Source organism: Octopus sinensis, linkage group LG7 (genome assembly GCF_006345805.1).
Source record: "Octopus sinensis linkage group LG7, ASM634580v1, whole genome shotgun sequence".
Classification (NCBI taxonomy): Eukaryota; Metazoa; Mollusca; class Cephalopoda; order Octopoda; family Octopodidae; genus Octopus; species Octopus sinensis.
This window is the reverse complement of record NC_043003.1, coordinates 77975419-77996651: the sequence shown is the minus strand read 5'-3', so window position 1 is coordinate 77996651 and position 21233 is coordinate 77975419. Positions and strand designations below refer to the sequence as shown.

At 37.2% G+C, this 21233-nt stretch overlaps 1 protein-coding gene across 3 annotated transcripts; it reads left to right on the top strand.

Moving 5' to 3' along the window:
- Positions 1-8303: 8303 nt before the first annotated feature.
- LOC115214003 (glutathione S-transferase U19) lies at positions 8304-18505 on the top strand. Of its 3 annotated transcripts, none has more exons than XM_036504849.1 (2): positions 8304-8436; positions 17654-18505. In XM_036504849.1, exon 2 carries the CDS (start codon positions 17670-17672, stop codon positions 18330-18332), a length of 663 nt encoding a protein of 220 aa, XP_036360742.1. In that variant the 5' UTR covers positions 8304-8436; positions 17654-17669; the 3' UTR covers positions 18333-18505. The 3 variants fall into 3 exon arrangements, with proteins under 3 accessions (XP_036360742.1, XP_029638877.1, XP_029638876.1); XM_029783017.2 differs by lacking the exon at positions 8304-8436 and adding an exon at positions 9462-9853 and having other exon boundaries at positions 17656-18505; XM_029783016.2 differs by lacking the exon at positions 8304-8436 and adding an exon at positions 9464-9899 and having other exon boundaries at positions 17656-18505.
- Positions 18506-21233: the final 2728 nt, after the last annotated feature.

The window sequence follows — 21233 nt, the reverse complement described above, 5'->3', positions numbered from 1 at the left end:
TTTAATCAAATTCTCAAACAAATCACAATTTTCGTATCTCCTGTGCCACAAATTCAGAGATATGAATTTGCTATAGAATGGTGAGTGTCACAGCATTGTTTATTACCTTGCTTCATAGAGGCCCACCTACTCTCTACTTGTTGACTGTGGGTACCATCTTTCCAGTTAACAAACCGAACGCTGTGGTTCACATATACACAATGGGCTTCTTTCAGTTTCTATTTACCAAATCCATTCCCAAGGCTTTGGTTGGCTTGAAGTTATAATAGAAAATACTTGCCCTAGGTGCCATGCAGTGGGACTGAACCTGGAACCATGTGGTTGGGAAGCAAACTTACCACACAACCACATTGGTAGCCTTGTTGATTATTTTTTTCTTTTAATGGTGTCAGCATTAGAGATGTAATCTTGCTCACCTGTAGGCAGGGGTGAGGTGTAGCAGGAAACAGAACATCATGGAACCAGCACAGGTAGAGGAGTGCTTTGTACACAATATATGTAGAAAGTACTTAGTGACCTTAAGCTTATAAACTGAGAATGAGGGGAATGGGGGGGGAATGACAGCAGAAAAACCTGTCATGGACAGTTATGAGGAGGGGATAAGAGTGTATGTACAGATGTGCAAAGTGTACTCAATAACCTAGAGTATGTACGGTTGTTCAGGTGTCTGGGGAAAGAAATAGGGGAGAGAGAGAGAGAGAGAGAGAGAGAGAGAGAGGAGAGTGTTGACTGGAAATATAACGGGGGGGGGGAAGTTAGTGTACATTGGGTAGAGAAATGAGGATTGCTTGATGCAGCCTGGAGGGCAAGGGGGTAGCTGCATAAAAAAAATCTTTGTGTGTGTGTGTGTGTGTGTGCATATGTTTGTGTGTATGAGAGTATGTGTGTATGTGTAAGTATGTGTAGAAAAAGAGAAACTTAGTCATCACCTGCAAGTAAGTATGATGACCAGATAGCTTGTACCATGCTTCCATTGATTGTTTTAGATACCTATATGTAGTTACAACCTATCCCATCCCTCATCCTTCAGTCCTTCTATCCTGGACCTAGCAGAACAGAATAACTGTGACAGTTGAAGGGAGAGAAAACTATACAAGCAGGAGGGTGGTATTCACTTACGGGTGAGTGGACTGGAGCAATGTGAAATGAAGTTCTTGCTCAAGGACACAATGCACTACCTAGTCCAGGATTTGAACTCTCACCACTAGGTCACATGCCTTCATGCACATGCACACACACACACACGCACACACATGCATGCACATGCACACACACACACACACTATTAAAGTATGTTATATTATTTTTGGATACCCTGAATATATTTCTGTTTCACATCTATTTTTCTATGCTTGAATAACTGGAATAATTTATTTGATTAAATGTTTTTCACAGCTGGCTGACCATTTTACTATTAAACCACTCAACTGTATAGAAAGAATGGAATTTTAGGTTTTTTTTCATGTTTCGTTAAGCAAACTAAAGCAAGTAGCACTTGGTATATTAGACACAACACATCGAATGTAAAAGCATCTGAAGTTGTAGCCAGGTTGTCATAGTTCTAGTTTTATGAAGACAAAGTATATATAGATGGCTGTTCTCTTCAGCTGAAGAGAGATTTTGGGATGCCAATGCAATAAGTATGATGTTACATGGCACAAAGACATAGGCTCTGAATGCTGGAAGAATGTTTGAAAACTTAAGATATAAGTTAACTCTTTAGCATTCAGATTACTGTCAAACATAAATAAATAAATGCCCCCTTTTAAAGCCTAGCCAGGCTCATGGGCCCGGTTTCCCGGTTTCTATGGCGTATGTGTTCCCCAGCTGGATGGGACGCCAGACCATCGCGGTGTTACTCATTTTTGCCAGCTGAGTGGACTGGAGCAAAGTGAAATGAAGTGTTTTGCTCAAGAACACAACACGTCGCCTGGGCCAGGAATCGAAACCACAATCTTACGATCATGATGCTGACACCCTAACCACTAAGCCACACACCTCCACTACTGTCAAACATAGTGCTTGTTTATTCACATCATTTTGAATTAATCATGCATTATAGCCTTAATATTTCGATGCCAAGACTGTTTATGTTTAGAATGACATTGTAGGGTAGGTGTGAGAGGCTGGATCTTGCCAGCTTGAATATAAAACATGTAGAATATTTCGGTCTGATATGACCAGTTTATATGCTAAAAGGTTAAACATGCTCCACTAGATGTGTAGTGCCAGCATACATGAACAACAGAGCAAAAGTGATCTGAGAGTAAAACTAGGAATGGAATAAGTCTAATGAAATAATGATAATAATAATAATAATAGTAATAATAATAAGAAGAATAGTAATAACAAGAACAACAACAACAACAACAACAACAACAATAATAATAATAGCAGTAATAATAATAAGCCAAACATAGTCTTAATTGAGAAGGAAAAAGCCGGACATAGTCTTAATTGAAAAAGAAAACAAACTATGCTGGATCATAGATATAGCATGCCCCGCTGACAACAAGGTATGCGATAAGGAAGAAAGAAAAGTTGAGAGATATGACAGGTTAGCTTGGTAAGTTAAACAGCTCTGGCTGATGAAAAAGGTAGCAGTAGTAGTTGGAGCCCTGGGAACAGTGAGCAAAAATCTCAAGAAGTATGTGGAACAGATAGGGGCTGCAATAAGGGTGGAGCACTTACAGAAAACAGCACTGCTTGGAACTGCTTGAATACTCCAGAAGGTGCTCGAAAAATAAGAGGTGTTATCTTAGTTCACTGGTAGTGAACAGCTGACACCTTAGTACATCTCCAGCATTAGAAGCTATGCAAAGGCAATAATAATAACAACAACAACAACAACAAAATAACAACAACAACAACAATAATAATGATAATAATGATTTCTTTTATTGGCCACAAGGGCATAAGACATGGAGGACAATATTGAAGGACAAATTACAACACAAAAAATTACAATTGGTTAACATTAATCAAGTGGAGATAATACCACATTAAAGGAGATAATAGAGAATATATAATAGAAAGTAGAGAATTAATATTAAATAAATAAATAGAATTCCCCATAGCGGGGCAGTCCACTTAGCATAGTCTGGAGTAAAATCCAAGATTACACAAAAATCCTGGATTACTCTGCCATCTCTCAGGCATGGGAAAGTACCCCTCTTCCAGTTTCTTTCCTTCTGCTTAGAAAAGCATATTCTCAGTAAATCCATTCAGCCTCACCAGTAATACCACTGTCGTCCACCTTTTGATAAACACACTAGAAGGCAGTACCTCCCTCTCTATCCTCACCTTCCTCTTCAAATGATATTTGAAGAAATTGATGAGGGCTAAACCAGATAGGAATGTGCCTGTCTTCAAACCTTTCAGATGGGTACACCACACAAACACTTTTGCCACAACCACTTAGCAGAGAAAAATCTGCCTTCCTTCTCTGCTAAAGGAAGGTGGTGTGTTGATCTTCACTATATACTCAGCAGACAGCTGAATTTGTCTTAGATGTGACAACACCAGCTCCACACAATCACACAACTCTCTAATGCATGGACAACTGAATAATATCATGCAAGACAGTTTTGTCCCACTGCAAGCATCTTGGGCAGGTTTGGCTGTTGGCACTTCCATGACTGAAGAGCTTGTCTCGAATTGGTGGGCAGTGCCCTTCTGTTGCACTGCTAAGCCAAAGACTTTTGGAAATTGTCTATGATCTTCAACCCAAAGGTCCTCTGAAAGAAACTGCTCACACTGTTCTCATCGATACCTAGATTCAATCCTAGGCTATCATCACTCATACCCTCAACTAGCCTTCTATAGAAATCTTGGGTTGTTTTCCTGCTAATGGTTTTGGGCAGCTGGTACAATGTAGTGAGCACCTGGCAACATACTAGATGACAAACTAGCCTTGGTCTACGTTTGACCCATGACTGCAGCTCTGTCAATGAGTTGAACTGCAGTAAGACATGTCACACAAAAGACGCTCACACCATTTCACCCTTATTTTCGTTGTTGTCCACATTGTCACAGTGATTGAGATACTTCTATAGATGCGACAGCCTCAAAGCATGGCTCTGCATCATTAGGGATGGCATCTTAAGACCACCACGGTGTGGGTGTTGACTGCAAATGAATTTTCTGACCAGTGAAACCTGACTTCCATAAGAATTGGAAGAGCAAGTGCTTCAATCTGGTCAGAGTTTTCTTAGGACAAGATACAATGATTAAGCAGTAGTTCACTACTGAGTTGATATATACATTCACTACTTCTGCCCGGCCTTTCAGAGACAACTTCCTTTCTGCCCATTTCTGGGTGAGCTTGGCCACCCTAGTCATGACCTCTTTTCAGTTCCTAGCTACCTAGAGTTCTGGTCTGAATCAGACTCTGAGCACTTTCACCAGACCCTCTATCCAACAACAGAAATCACAACTAGTCAACTTGCTTCTCCAAGAATCTAGTTGTAGACCTACTGACTTATTTTGGTTTATGAATGCTCCTGCTCATTCCTGATATTCTTTCAGTATAGCGTTGATCTTTTCTATGTCTGAAGAGTCCAACACCATGACAGTGATGTCATCCAGATATGACAGCTCTCCTGTAACCTAGTTCCAGTGGGATACCCCTCAAATTCTCTATCCTTTGCAGCAAGGGTTCTAAAGCTAAAATATATAAAAGCAGGGAGAATGGTCATCCTTGGTGTACCAAGCTTTCAATACTGAAAGATTCCAAGAGGTGGCCATTTAGTTTGACAACTGAACATATAAGTTTAATGAAATAAAAGCAATAATATTACATCTAATTAAGTTATCATCATCATCATCATCATCATCATCATCATCATCATTTAACGTCCGCTTTCCATGCTAGCATGGGTTGGACAGTTCAACTGGGGTCTGGGGAGCCCGAAGGCTGCACCAGGCCAGTCAGATCTGGCAGTGTTTCTACAGCTGGATGCCCTTCCTAACGCCAACCACTCCGAGAGTGTAAGATAATGAGTGTTATGATAATGATAATTATTAATTTATGTCTAAGGCCAACAATGTTTAATGGATGTAAGCTGATTACATCAACCTAAGTACTTGAAATAATGGTAGTAATGAGAAAACAAATGATGTTGCTTTTTAAAATTTTTATTGATATGGAAATACAATGGATATGCAACATGATGACAGAGAAAAAAATGTGTCCTGGCTTCAGAAGAAGAAAACACACTCAAGGAAGTTGTGGACATAGTGTGATCTGATCTTAGGATGCTGGATCTAACTTCAGTTTTTGTCACATCCTGCTAGGCTAATATTAATCACTTTGCTGAATCCATCCTTACAGCAGAAAAAAAAAAGTATCCTGCATTTCTGGAAGTTCTTCCACCCATCTATGTACTTTTCAAAGGCCAGCTTACAGATGTTCTTGCTGAACATAAATTGTATCAATCTGACCAGTTAAGAAGCTAGAAAGGTCATGAACACTACCTCTTCCTCTTAATCAAGTTCCAGCACTAAACCCTAAGATCATCATTATTATTTAACATTCACTTTCCTTAGGTATAACTGCATGACTGAGGGTACATCATCATCATCATCATCATCATCATCGTCATCATCATTTAACCTCTGTTTCCATGCTAGTATGGGGTGGACAATTTAACAGTATCTGGTAAGGCCAGGAGCTGTACCAGATTCCATAGTCTATTTTGGGTTGGTTTCTAAGGCCGAGTGCCCTTCCTAACACCAACCATTTTACAGAGTGTATTGGGTGCTTTTTACATGGCACCAGCACCCACACCAACACTTTTTAGGATCTCAATTCTATTGTGGTGGGTGGGTCTTCTTGAGTACAGCAATGCACCATATATTATGGCCCTCTGTCATTGCCTTTATAAGGCTCACCCTTTTGAGATCAGCCTTTAATACTTTGTCCCATGTCTTCCTGGGTCTCACTCTTCCACAACTTCCCCCCACATTAGGTGATCAGCACTCTTTATGCAACTGTCCTCATCCATCCATATCACAAGACGAAATCATCACAGTCTCCTCTCTTGCACACTGTGTATAATTCTTATTGGGATCTCATCAGAGTGTCTACATCACTTGGATAATTTCAGAGAAACAAGTGGCCAATCTGCTTATTTACAAAACAAATCTAGTAGCTTCAGAGAACTAGAGCAAATAACTTGCATAGCTTTAGGATTTAACACTTTACACATGTACACATATACAATTGTTTTGATGTCATCTTTCCAGGCTTGCATGAGTTGGCAAAGTGTTGCTGAAGGAGATATTTTGACAGCCAGGTATTCTTTCTGTCTCTGTGTACCTGCCTTCAAGTAAAATGATATTTCTCTTTGTCTTTTGAACTGTGAACAGCTCAATGGCAGGATATGCTTTCATAAATTTGTTGTAAGCCAACAGCTCTGATTTTGTATGAAGGTGCCAGTGGCACATAAAAAAGCACCAATCGATCGTGGCCGCTGCCAGCCTCCCCTGGCACCTGTGTCGGTGGCACGTAAAAAGCACCCACTACACTCACGGAGTGGTTGGCGTTAGGAAGGGCATCCAGCTGTAGAAACACTGCCAGATCAGACTGGAGCCTGGTGCAGCCTCCTGGCTTCCCAGACCCCGGTCGAACCGTCCAACCTGTGTTAGCATGGAAAACGGACGTTAAACGATGATGATGTGACTTTTTCTACAAATAGCATGCATATGTGAAAACAAGGGAAACAGAAAGCACACACACACACACACACACACACAACAGGCTTATTCTAGTTTCCATCCACCAAATTTTGCTCATATGATATTGCTTAGCCCATGGCTATAGCAGAAAACATCAGCCAACAGTATCCACTCAGTGGGAATTTACCTTAAGTATTTGGTTTTGAAGTGACTTTCTTACATGACTAAATGTGTGTGTGTGTGTGTGTGTGTGTGTGTATGCATAATTTCTTTAAATGAAAATTTACTCATGAAGTATTGGTCAATGTATGGTTATAGTGTAAGGTGGCGAGCTGGCAGAATCATTAGCAAGCTGGACAAAATGCCAGCAAGCATTTTGTCTGTCTTCATGTTCCGAGGTCAACTTTACGTTTCATCCTTTCGTGGTCGATAAAAATACGTACCAGCTGAGCACTGGGGTCAATGTAATCAACTTAGCCCCACCTCTGAAATTGCTGGCCTTGTGCCAAAATTCGAAATCAATTTATGGTTATAGTGACAGACACTTGTCCAAAGGTCCATGCAGCAGGACTAAACCTGGAATTATGTGATTGAGAATTGAACACACATCCAAACCTAAATACATAATATAACACTTGAAATGTTATTGAATTGAAGATTTAAGATCTAGTTGCTATTGTTATTGTTTAATGTTACTGCTTAACCTCTGGATAATCCTGATCAAGAAAACCTATTGTCAAAAAGATTCCAACTGTGACCATTCCTTCTATTTAGTCGGAGATATCTAGAATGGGTGAAGTCCAACTACTATTTCTTGCTGATTGGTTGACCATGCAGCGATCCTTTTGTCAACTTGTCAATAATTTTGTCCAGTATTGTGTCTTAAATTAAGTTTGCTTTTCAATCGAATTTTTATTATTAATTTGTGACTCTTGAATTTTAATTAATTAATTAATTAGGAGGAGAGGACATATGTCCTGGGTATAACTTTAAACTGCAACTGAATCAGCCACTCACAAGGGTTTCCTCATAGATCCCATTTAACAAATTTCACTCAAAAAGATTTGCTCAATTCAAAGCTATTGTAAAATACACTTACCCAAGATGCTGTACAATGAAATTGAACCTAGAACCATATAGTTGCTAAGCTAACTTTTTAACCACTCAGCAATGCCTGGTGATATGTTATGGAATTTCTGGGGTAAATCAATTGTTGAATTAATTTTAGATTTATTGATCAGTCTAACTACAAAATGACATAACACTACCAATAGAGTATTTGACAATAATTTGACACTTTCACAGTCTTCTACAAATGAGCAGGGAATTCTTTAAAAAAAATTACATAAGAACATCATTCAAGCATGTCTGGAATTATTATTATACTTGCTAAAGATCAGATTAAACTAATAAATATTAATTTCAAAATTTGGTATAAGGCCAGCATTTTGGTGGAGAGAGTAATTCGTTTACATTGATCCCAGTATTCAACCAATACTTATTTTATTGATCCCGAAAAGATGAAAGCAAAGTCGACCTCGGCGAAATTTGAACTTAAAACGCAAAGCTGGATGAAAAGCTGCTAAGCACTTCGCCCGACTTGCTAACGATTCTGCCAGTTCGCCAACTTTGCTCTGCTGCCGTCATATTTGGGAGTTGTCACCCCTTTCCTAAAGGACTAATTTTATTGACGCTTTCTTTCTTATTAACCCTAACGTGATTCTTATTACTGAAACTTTTTTTTAGCTTGACTCGATCGATCAGGTATGTTAAAACTCACTCGGCTATTCTTTAAAACTTCGATGCTTTGGCTGGCTGGCTGGTAAAAGAACATAGCTTCATAGAATAAAAAATAAAAAACTGCGATATCGTGTTTTGGTAGGAATAAGAATTTTCTAAACTAGGTAGTGGAAAAATAGAATATCATATTATTGTTTAACCCCAAGTCAGACCTGATCCAGTAGGCCTACAGGCCTACAATTAATGACGTTACAACTATGAACATTTTGACCTTCTCCCAGTAATCAGTGTACCTTGGAGAATGTTACTGAATGTATCCATTTATTTAAGACGTTGGGGTGACAGTCGCTTGAAGGACATTTGTCTATTTAGTCTGAGATCTCTAGAATGGGTGAAGTCCAACTACTATTTCTTGCTGATTGGGTGACCATGCTGAGATCCTTTTGTAAACTTGTCAATAATTTCTTTCATGTTTATAACAAAATAATGGAAAATTAGAATTAAACACAAAAGAAAATAAAAAATCAGATTCATAATCTCCGTATTTTTAAGCGTAGAATTAAATAAAAGAAATCAAAGAAAGTTAAAAGCAAAAGCATTGTGGTGGTGGAAGTCGCAATCTCCGTTGCTGAAAACATCAAGAATTCAAAGAAATTTTTTGAGGAGTAAAAAAAAAAAAGCGGGGGGCAGGCAGCCTACTCGTCAACACTGAATAGTATTAATATTTCCACTTTATGTAATGGTCATAAAACGAAAAAATATCGTATTTGACTGCTTATTCTATTATGTTGGACAGGATTCCATATGAGTGGGCTCCATAATTTGTTTTTCCTTCTACTATAGACACAAGAAATTTAAGGGAAGCTAGTCGATTACATCGACTCCAATGCACAACCGGTACTTATTTTATCGACTCCAAAAGGATGGAAGGCAAAGTCGAGCTCAGGGGGAAATTGGACTCGTAACACAAAACCCGGAATAAATGTGGCTAAGCATTTTGTTCGTTGTGCTAACGATTCTGTCAACTCTGCAAGGGACACAACTCCCAAATCAAGATCTGATAATAGAATACTTCAACCAGACCTAACCTAACGGATTTTCAGATATTCCTCTTTCTCTCCACTTTTCCTTTTTAACAATCTTAGCTATCATTTTTAGTCACCTCATTTTAAACGTTTATATTTTTAAATGAATACCTAAAATAACTATTCACCCGGTACTCAACAAATCTATCTATCTATCATTCTATCTATTTTAAATTTGAGTCAGTTATCGGTTATATACAAGTGCTCGCCGCGTGTATATAAACTCACGCACACATAAAGTTATAAAAACACCTACGCAAATTCAGATTTATTAAAGACACAAGGGTGCATAACTTGAGAAACTTGTTTAACTTGTCGTCATTACACGGTCACAAGTTGCTGCGCAAACGGTTTGTACTTATAGTCATTACACGGTCACAAGTTGCTGCGCAAAAGGTTTGTACTTATTTTATTGCATGACTTTATGCATCTGTGATTTCGCTAATGGTTAAATATAATATATAACATTGTCTTTGTGTTATTACATAAAGTATTACAGTTGGATAATTCTGATGAATCGTGAAACGAAAGTAAACTATCTATACTGGGCGTTGTCTTCATGAACAATAGAGCTTTGTCAAAATATTCTTATCACAAACCAGACAGACTTCATTTGTTTGTTGCTTTACTTCTCTTACTAGTTCAATTACACTAAGCCGTAATTGATATGTATGTATTGCTGGGACAAAGATCAAAACACCACCGATTATATATATTATCACGTTGGCGGTTTCCTGCTTTAAGCACTCCACATAACCACTCATAAGTTTTTAATTTTTCAGTATTTTCAGAAAATGTTTGCGAAATTGCATTCTACACGCTGGTATTCATACAATTATGCAAAAACAAAAAAGATTTTCTTTGCGTGATTTAAGGGTTGTTTTTTGCCCCTCTCGCGACTACCCAAACCCCCCTCGTTTGTTTGTCACTGACGTATTGATGTTTTTTCAATATCTTTCCGTAAATAGGATTTAAGCAAAAGATTCGGGCTGCCCGTATTTTTACCGCTTAATCAGGAAAGGGTAACTTATTTTTTAGGGCTTCGGGCAGCTGGGAACAATTATGGTACCAAACCAGATATTTTATTTCAATTATTATTGTCGCTATTAATTTCTATATTGTTATTGTTTTATTTTTTTCAAGTATTGTTGAATGATTTTTGTTGTTGATGGAATATAAATTATTAAATACTTGAACGATAATAATCATAATTGGTTTTGATTTTGGCACAAAGCCAATAATTTTGATGGCGGGGGTTTAGTCAACACCATTGATTCTAGTACTAGACCGGCACTTTATTTTTCGATCCCGAAAGGTTGAACAGCAAGGTGACCTCGGCAGAATTTGAGCTTTTTTCTTTTCTTTCCAACACACTAACAATTCTGCTAATCCACAGTTCTATTTAATAATAATCTTTAGCGATCCTTCGGTATAGGTACCGTAAGTACCGGAAGTGGCTTTGTTTACATTTCTGAAGATAACAGAAACCCTTTTCTCCCACCCCTAACCCTAACATATATATAAAAAACACTTTCTTGAAATGTATCCGGTACTTCTGGTACCTATACCGAAGTTACGCCTAATCTTTTTTACTATAGACACAAAGCTTTGAAATTTTGGGATTGGTAACTAATTGATTACATCGACCCCAGTTGTCCTCCAGTCTAGATGCATTCTTTCATACCATGCTTACCATTCTCATCTACCTTTCAATAAATTTGCTGGGAAGTAGCACTCTGCACCTTCATTGTCATTTTTAAGTAAAAGTTGATGAGAGACTGGTCTGAAAATAAAGTGTTTGGAATTCAGCCCTTTCAATTTGGTTCACCATACACTTTTTTTTGCCAAAGCCTCCAGACAGATGAAACCTGCATGCCCTTCTCATCCAAAGGAAAGTGGCAAAACAATCTTTACATTGGATTTAGCTGATAGCAGCTGTCTGATATAATTCAACGAATCATTTGTGTTAATGCATTAGACAAATGCATGCAGGATGGTTCCATTGCTCTGTGCACTTTTTGGCTACATCCAGCTGACAGCACTTCTGTGTCTGTAGACTTTATCTCAAAGCAACAATGTATACTTATAGAACTACTAAGTCACAAATTTCTGGAAATTATCAATGGACCCCAGCCCCAAAGTTCTGGAACAAACCAGCCTGTGGATTTATAACAACACCCTGAATTTCCCTGAGAATGTTGTTACTTTTACCTGCCAATAATCTGATATAGAACTCTGATGTGGAACTTCTACCTACATATTACATCTGACAGCACTCCAAGTGCCAGGTATCCTGTCTCAGGTTTTGTTTGATCCAGAATTACAGTTCTGATAAAGAGACTAGTTGTGAAAAAACATATTTAACAAATGGTGACCATCACCATCAAATGTATACCATCAAAAAATTGCTGGAGATGTGGCATGCTCAGACCCCTAGTAATTTAATTTAATTGATCTGTCCATCAAGTGCCTCACAACACTATTGGGCTGCAAGAATGTGTTTCTCCAGTGGCTGAGATGTAGATCCATCAGCTTTTTCTGGATGGTTTTGACCCCTGCCACAGCCTCATCAACCCTTAAAGTGGTGTTGATCACATTCATGTGCTTGCTGTCAAACATTATTATGGTGACATTATCCCCTTATACCAATATGAATCTTTTGTATTATAGCAATGATATCAGAAACAAACAATAACAAAAAATATGTGTGCAACAACACATACAAAATAGGTTATGTTTGTATACAATGGAAAGAGGTCAAACTATACTCACTTTAGGACTCTTGCTTGAACAATGCCATTACTAATCTCTTATCACAAACCAAACAAATAGGTTTTTTATTGTTGCACAAAGTCAACTAGCTACATAATAGAAACAAATATCATCCTGCTCCTTTAACATCAGTTTTCTATACTGGCATAGGTTGGACAGTTTGACCAGAGTTGGAAAGCTGGAGAGCTGCACCAGCTTCTAGTCAGATTTGGCTTGGTTTCTATGACTGGATGCCCTTCCTAACACCAGTTACTACAGTGTGTGCTGGGTGGATTTAATGTGACACTGGTATGAGCACTTCTTATGTGGCACTGGCACAGGACTCTTCCAGACCAAAGATAAATTCTTTATTTATTAAAATTATCTTTGAGAGAAGGCAAATGAATACCTAGTGAAATTTTTTTTTTACATCTTTCAGTGAAGAGGGAAGACTATCCATGACCCTTTATAGGGCTCCCAAAACTAGTAGGAAGGATTTATCCTCTGGCCAAAATCCTTGCAATAGACTGAGATCTTCTAAAAGCACTCAAGACACCAGGTGACAGTATTCAGTTGGGAGAGGGATTAGCACTGACTCCAAGTGAGAAGAGTTGAGTATCTCAAGGGATAAATAATCAATTTCTTGAATTACTATGCCGTTATGGAAAACACAATCATTTTTTTTTTCTGGAAACAGGAGGTCAACTGTGAACAAACATTTCTGTTTCAATGCACATCATTAGTATACAGAAACAAACATGAATTTGCTACAAAAGTCCTCATGGAACAGAATCACTTTGGCTAATGATGGTTTCAATAAAATATTTTGTTCAAAAATTTTTTTTTGGCAGCGAGCTGAATCGTTAGCATGTCGGGTGAAATGCTCAGCGGTATTTCGTCTGCCACTATGTTCTGAGTTCAAATTCCGCTGAGGTCGACTTTGCCTTTCATCCTTTCGGGGTCGATTAAATAAGTACCAGTTATGCACTGGGGTCGATATAATCGACTTAATCCATTTGTCTGTCCTTGTTTGTCCTCTCTGAGTTTAGCCCCTTGTGGGTAGTAAAGAAATAGGTATTTCGTCTGTCTTTACGTTCTGAGTTCAAATTCCTCCTAGGTTAACTTTGCTTTTCATCCTTCCAGGGTCGATAAATTAAGTACCAGTTGTGTACTGGGGTTGATCTAATCGACTGGACCCCTCCCCAAAAATTTCAGGCCTTGCGCCTAGAATAGAAAAAAAACAGAAAAAAAAATTTTGTTCAAGGTTTTCTTTTATTAAGCAGGAAAGTAGACAAATTACTAATTCCTTCAGGGAAATGACCCTACACAATAGGTAGAAAAGCTGTAAGTGGTAATTCCAAATAGTGTACCTTGTGCAAACTATGGATGCATAAGAGGTGCAGTGGAGTTAAAGGAAGGTCAGGAGAGAAAGTAGTCTTTGTGTGAAGCAGATGTGTAAGAACAATAAACACTTATGACATACAGGAAATAGATTACCTCAAAAATCCATGGGGATCTGAAGCGGTAGTTAATAATTTCTGTTACATAGGTGACCAAATTAGCTGTGGTGGAGGATGCTCTGAAAGTGTAGTTGGCGGAATAAGAATGGGCTGGACAAAATTCAAAGAGCTACTGCCTTTGGAGTGAAAGGCAGATTGTATGAGGCCTGTGTATGAACAGTTGTGCTACATTGTAGTGAAATGTAGACTGTGAATGTAGAGGATATGCAAAGGATGAAATGTCAGTGAGCATGTACAAGAAAATGTAAATGTGTTTGAAAGAAAAAATGTGTATAAGAGGCATCAGATGTGTAAGAGAGAAGACTGTGCTGGTGTGGTCATGTGATGCACATGGATGAAAACAGCTGCCTAAAAAAAGTACTGATCTCTATTCATGATTTTAATGTATTTGAAAGAAAAGTTGTTCTCTGTGTGCTTGTATGTATGTCTCCCCCATCCCCACCAAGATACCTGCTTCTGTCCCTTTATAATACTTTAACCTTTCAAAATCTGGCATAAATACTACTCTCCTTACTTAGTTGAGGATTTTGTCTTGTCAGTTACTTGGTGACTTCACCAGTGTCAGGGCGATATAAAAAAACACCCAGTATATTCTAAAGTGGTTGGCATTCAGCTGTAGAAACCAAGACAAAGTAGACATTGAAACTTGAGGCAGTCCTCTGACTTGCCAGCTCCTCTTGAAGTGTCTGACCCTTGCAAGCATGAAAAATGGACGTTAAAAGATGATGATTTTATATGTGTGTGTGTGTGTGTGAGAGAGAGAAAGAATATATACTGGGTGTTCAAAAATTAAGACAGCTGATGTTTCGGGCTATAATAACTATGAATAAATGTGATAAGATATGAAAATTATACATCATTATAAAAGCTTAGTGTGTCGTTTTGATTCAGACTAAATAAATTCAGATTTATCGATTAAATAATGGCTGTAGACCGATATACAATCATAACCCTCCACAAAGGAGGCAAAAGTAATACAGCTATAGCAAAAGCTTAAAATTAATCGAACAACAGTTTGGAAAATTGTCAAGAAATTTCAAGAGACTCATGGATCCCTCAGCTTATCAAAAGTACCAGAGAAAAGATATGGTGAAATCCTCATTGTTCTGTCAGAAAACTGGCTGCCACAGCAAAGTTAAGTTGAACATCAATGTACTGAGTGCTGAAGGAAGATCTCAGAAACTACCCCTACAAGATGATTCACCTTCATGAGCTAGCAAGTTTATAAGGCCTTGAGACTGGAGAGAGGTTGTTTTATCATGCGTCAGATTACTGAAGGTACACTGCCCAACCTGGTGTTCACTGATGAAAAGGAATTTGACATTGAACAAACTGTAAACCACCAGAATGACTGACTTTGGGGTGTATCTGGCTCTGTCGAGGGTAGACTTGTAAATTGACATCTAAATCTACAGTCAGTTATGGTTTGGGTGGCTGTGATAGCCGCTGGAAGGTCTCCCCTTGTTTTTGTGTCCTTGGGTGTTAAAATTAACACCGAGCGATACATTAGCAGCCTTCTGGAAGCTGAACTGCTTTCATGAATGAATGAGCACTTTCAAGGTGCACCTTGGAGCCTCCAACAGGACTCAGCACCATCCCACAGCTCCAAACAGACGTAACACTAGATTCAGAAAAATATTCCATTGTTCATAGGAAGGATGTTGGATTTTTCTGTTTGGTCCAGCCTGGAGATGAGGGTCTTGAGCACTCCTCATGCTTTGCTAAATGCTCTGAAGGTAAAAGTGCACCAGGAATGAGCTTTGATTCTACAAAAAAAAACAAAAACAGCTGTGTGCCACATGTGAAGCTTTCACACCTAGACTTAAAGCTGTAATTTGAAACAGTTGTGGTCATATCGAATAAACGCGGTAGTGTCATAATTGTGTTTCCTTCACCATTGCACTGCAATGCTCTGACCTGAAATATAACAATATTTTGCTTTGGCAAAATTGAAAAAAGTTGGTTGCCTAAATTTTGGGACACCCTGTATATGTATATATATATATATAGATATATATACATATATCTGTATGTGTGTGTGTATATATGTGTATTCACACATGAAATTGTGGTTCAGATAATTTTTGATAGAATTTTAAATAACCCTAATTCTTTTTTGTATATCTTAAAAATTGTTATCATTTGTTGTTCACTCTGGATGAGCAGATCTATGATTGGAGACATTCCAGCCATTGCCTTCCATCTTTCTCTCTGGTGTTGCATACCCAGGACTACATAATCCAATATGTTCCTTCCTTTTGAAGGTAAAAGAGTATAATTTGAGAGAAATTTGGCTACTATCTCTAGCAGATTTTGTAGTCACATGGAGGCATCACTTGACTTCATCTCTAAAGAAGTAAAATTTGCTAAATATTATTCTGAGCAAGATAAGCAGCACTGGTTGAACTTTATTGGGAAAGAAGTCAATATAGTAGTCCTCACGTGGTCACTGTGGTTGACCTTCTGGGTTCAACCATTGTAGACCTTGTGAGAAGAATCTTTTCTACTCTTGACACAAGGCCTGAAATTTTGGGGGAGGGGACCAGTTGATTAGAGTGACCCTACTATGCAACTGATACTTAATTTTTCGACTCCAAAAGGATGAAAGGCAGAGTTGACCTTGGTAGAATTTGAACTCAGAACATAAAGACAGACAAAATACTGCTAAGCATTTCGCCTGGCATGCTAACATTTCTGCCAGCTTGCTGCCTTTCCTCATGAGAAGAATATGATTGATCTTGTGAAGTTGATATGATTGGCAGTGAGTTGGCAGAATTGTTAGCATGCTGGCAAAATTTCATCTGGCTTTACATTCTGAGTTCAAATTCTGCTAGAGTCAGTTTTGCCTTTTATCCTTCCAGGGTCAATGAAATAAGTACCAGTTGAGCACTGGGGTTGATGTAATCGACTTATCTGCTTCCCGATATTGCTGACCTCATGCCAAAATTTGAAACCAATATGATTGATCTCATCATTATACATTTTTATTAGTGAAATTCAGAATCTATTGAAAAAGTCTTGTGAATTAAGAATCAGTATGGTTATATCTTATTGATATTTTTGTGTAGGTCGAAGACAACAAATTAGTATAGAGAGTAAATTGTCTAGTGAATACTTGTATGGTTATCATTTATTTTACTGATGTTTCAAACAAAAAGAAACTGTAGGATTTGAATTCTAGACTAAGCAGGTTAAAACTAAATCCTGCAAAGCAAAGCATTTAGTCTATCAGAGTATTATTTGTGTCACATCTTTCCTTTTGTATTTTAGAAATTATTAGAAAATTTATTTATAGGTGCAGGCATGGCTCTGCAGTAAGAAGCTTACTTTCTAACCACATGGTTCTGGGTTCAGTGCCACTGTGTGGCACCTAGGGCAAGTGTCTTCTACTATCGCCTCAGTTTGAGTTAAGCCTTGTGTGTGGATCTGGTAGACGGAAACTGAAGGAAGACCATTGTATGTATATGTGTCTTTGTGTTTGTCCCCCATCACCACTTGATAACTGGTGTTGGTGTGTTTATGTCCTCGTAAATTAGCAGTGTGGCCATAGACTGATAGAATAAATACCTGTCTTAAAATAAAAGAAATAAGTACAGTACTGTGTTTGATTTATTCAACAAAAAATCCTTCAAGGTTGTGCTCCAGCTTGGAAATAGTCTAATGACTGAAACAAGTAAAAGATAAAAGATAAATTCAAGAAGCAGAAATATAGAGTGTAAAGAGATAAAGTATAAAAAAGTTCCTGATTAATACCAAAGAAGACAGACATTGGTGTAAGATTCATAAACTATAATTATTTTGGTAATTTATAGTAATTAAGAATTAATATATATTCTGAATGTTCAGTGTTCTGTGAATATTTTTCTTTTTCTTTTTTTTAGGTTTCTTTTTAAAAATGTCTGATTCATCACTCAGGTTTGCAAGTTCCTGGTTTTGTCCATTTTGCCAAAGAGTCTGGATTGCTCTCTTGGAGAAAGGAATTCCTTTTAAATATGAAGAAATTGATCCCTATAAGAAGACTGAAGAATTTTTAAAACTGAATCCAAGAGGTTTGGTACCAGTGCTGATACATGATGATAAAATTATTTATGAATCTACTGTATGTATGGAATATATTGATGAAGCTTGGCCACAAAAACCCAAAATTATGATGGAACAACCTTATGATAAGGCTCAAGTTCGTATCTGGGGTGATTATGCTGCAAGTAAAGTAATTCCATTCTTTTTTGCAATTCTGAAATCAGATCCTGAAAATCTTGGTGAAGCACAGAAATCTTTTGTTGAAAATATTGGAAGTTTTGTGAAAGCCATGTCTCCAACTGGAAATTTCTTCATGGGGGACTCATTTTCATTTGTTGATATGATGCTGATTCCATGGATGCAAAGATTGCCAGTTTTGAAACATTTTAAAAGTTTTGAAATACCATCTGATATTGATTGGTATCCTCGGTTCCAGAAATGGCTCACTGCTTGTCTTAACAGGGAGAGCGTGAAACCTACTCTTGCTGAGGTAGAGAAATTGCTCCCAGGTTTTGAAAAATATGTAAAAAAACATTAGAACAAGTTGCCTGAAAGATTCATTAATGAAATATCAATACCATAAATCACATTTTTAAAGCAAGCCTATATTTTATGAGTTACTTTTTAAATATAGCTTTATATTTTTTGTCTTTTTTTGCCTCAAATTAATGTAATCAAAGTAGTAAATAAATTTTTGAGAAATATCTAAAATTTGTTATGTAAATTTCTAAATCAGTATTATTTGCTTCTCTATTAGCTGTATATTAATCATTATTATTGTTTAGCTCTAGTCACCTTGATGAATGAGTAGACCAGTGATCAAAACGTTTTCCAGCTTGTTTTTAACTGACATAATATATCTAGGTTTACATCGTTAATTGTATCAATTTTTTTTTTTCTTTTGTGACTGATTTTCTGGTTGATATTTCCCTGCTATTTCTAGCAGAGTAAGTAATAATTTAAAACAGGCATGGGCAATAATTTTGATAAATGGATTACATGAGATGCAGCTCATTATTGAGTAGGCCAAACTACTGAAAAAATTCCAGATAATTTTCCTTTAAGTATGCCACTCAGAAATTCCTGCAGGCCACATAGATGTGAGTATTGCTTGCCTCTACAATTGTATCTCCACTATTCTAGAGTGCTTGAGTCTAAATGGTATGTCATTAACAAAGCTGATATGCCTGAGACCTTCAATCATAATTACATCTATATAAAATACTGACATCAAATCACATGGAAAATATTTCCTTCTTTGTTAAGGTCATAGTGTCACTATACCTTGTTTAGTGCAGTAGTAAAGCAAATATATATATATTCAGATCTATCCATTTTGGGTACAATGAACGACTAAACTTTGGTACAGCAGTAAATTAATTACTCTCTTTAGGTACTTCTATAACCTGGAGGTACTTCTACATCCTGAAGCTGCTTTTACAGTCTGGAAATGTTTCACAATAAAAATATGAGTGTTATCAGGAATTTACAAAAGATAATTATATGGAATATTTACATTGCCTGATTTGATTTTGAAGGAAATAATAGAGGATATTTTTATGTCACTCTGTTGCCAAAATTTGGAGGAGAAAATATGAGCAAAACAATTTGGTGACATTTTGGTAAGTGATACTGTAATGCAGAAAGAAAAAAAAATTCATCACCACCATCACAGGGTTTATTTGTATCACAGTCTGGTCAATAACAGCTATCTCTTATTATAAAAGGCAGATTTTATCTGCCTCCCTTTGTCTCTTATAGAAATCTACAATATAGGATTTCTTCAATTACAATTTACCTAGCATTTTTAAGAGTAGAATAAATCGGGTCGTGCTAGGTCCGGTTTTTAAAATTTCAACCCCAATTAAGCAAAATTTAGAGAAAACTCACATTGTGGTGTGTAAGTCAAGTGCTTTTCTTAGTGTGGGCTACAGCACACACACACAAACGGAGCGAACTGCTTCACTGACGCTATCACCCTAATTTCTCCTCCTTTCTCTTTGCAAGTGTGCAACGATTAAAGTGAAAGTAATTCACTTTTTGTAGTGAGTGACTGAGAGAGAGAGGTTATGTATGTATATATGTATGTATGGCTTCAGTGACACACACACAAAAACACATACCTACGTACACCTAAAGCACGCACACACACACACACACACAAGCGGAGCGCGAACTTCAAAAGAAATTCGCGCGCTATCTATCTGGTTTGCCATTCCTCACACACACGCATACACATACATATATGACAGTGACAAACACAAACGTTTCAAACAACTACATACAAACACGTGTGTGTTTGTTATTAGTAAAAAAGGCGCCAAACACAACTCACTTCTCATTCGAACACATTTGCAAAAACACACCGACGGTCGAATTGCCATAACAATACAGAAAAGGTAAATTGGTTTTTAATTTACTTTCTGTCGTTAAATTTTGGTAGTATTAATTGGCGAGCGTACTTCTGTTGTCAATTGTTGACAGAAAGAAATTGTAAGCTATATAGATATTTAAATGTATTTATATATTCATCTATACACAGATGTATGTATAATGTGTGTGTATATATTTCCATAGAGGTAACCATTCACTCCGCACAAAGTTTTTTTAGGACGAAAATAACATCTAAAGTTATCTCTAAGTAGCAGTCACCCAAAAGTGTATATAGACACACACATGTATGTATAATGTGTGTGTATATATTTCCATAGAGGTAACCATTCACTCCATACAAAGTTATTTAGGACGAATTGGACGAATATAAGATCTAAAGTATATCCAAGTAGCAGAAAGATCGCCCAAAAGTGTATATAGATATTTAAATGTATTTATATATTCATCTATACACACATGTATGTATAATGTGTGTGTATATATTTCCATAGAGGTAACCATTCACTCCGCACAAAGTTTTTTTAGGACGAAAATAACATCTAAAGTTACCTCTAAGTAGCAGTCGCCCAAAAGTGTATATAGACACACACATGTATGTATAATGTGTGTGTATATATTTCCATAGAGGTAACCATTCACTCCATACAAAGTTATTTAGGACGAATTGGACGAATATAAGATCTAAAGTATATCCAAGTAGCAGAAAGATCGCCCAAAAGTGTATATAGATATTTAAATGTATTTATATATTCATCTATACACACATGTATGTATAATGTTTGTGTATATATTTCCATAGAGGTAACCATTCACTCTGCACAAAGTTTTTTAGGACGGACGAAAATCTTTATATATAAAAGAAAGGTTGTGTGTCTGTCTACTCCGATTTAGATTCCTAACTACTCCCACATTTTGCGATGCAGTTTAACCAAAACCGAGTATCTTATAGTCGTGATTCATATTGAGCCCTTTTGGGTATTAGCGCACGTCTACGATGAGTCTACGATTTTACAAATAATTTACCATCATTTTCTCCCATTTTAAT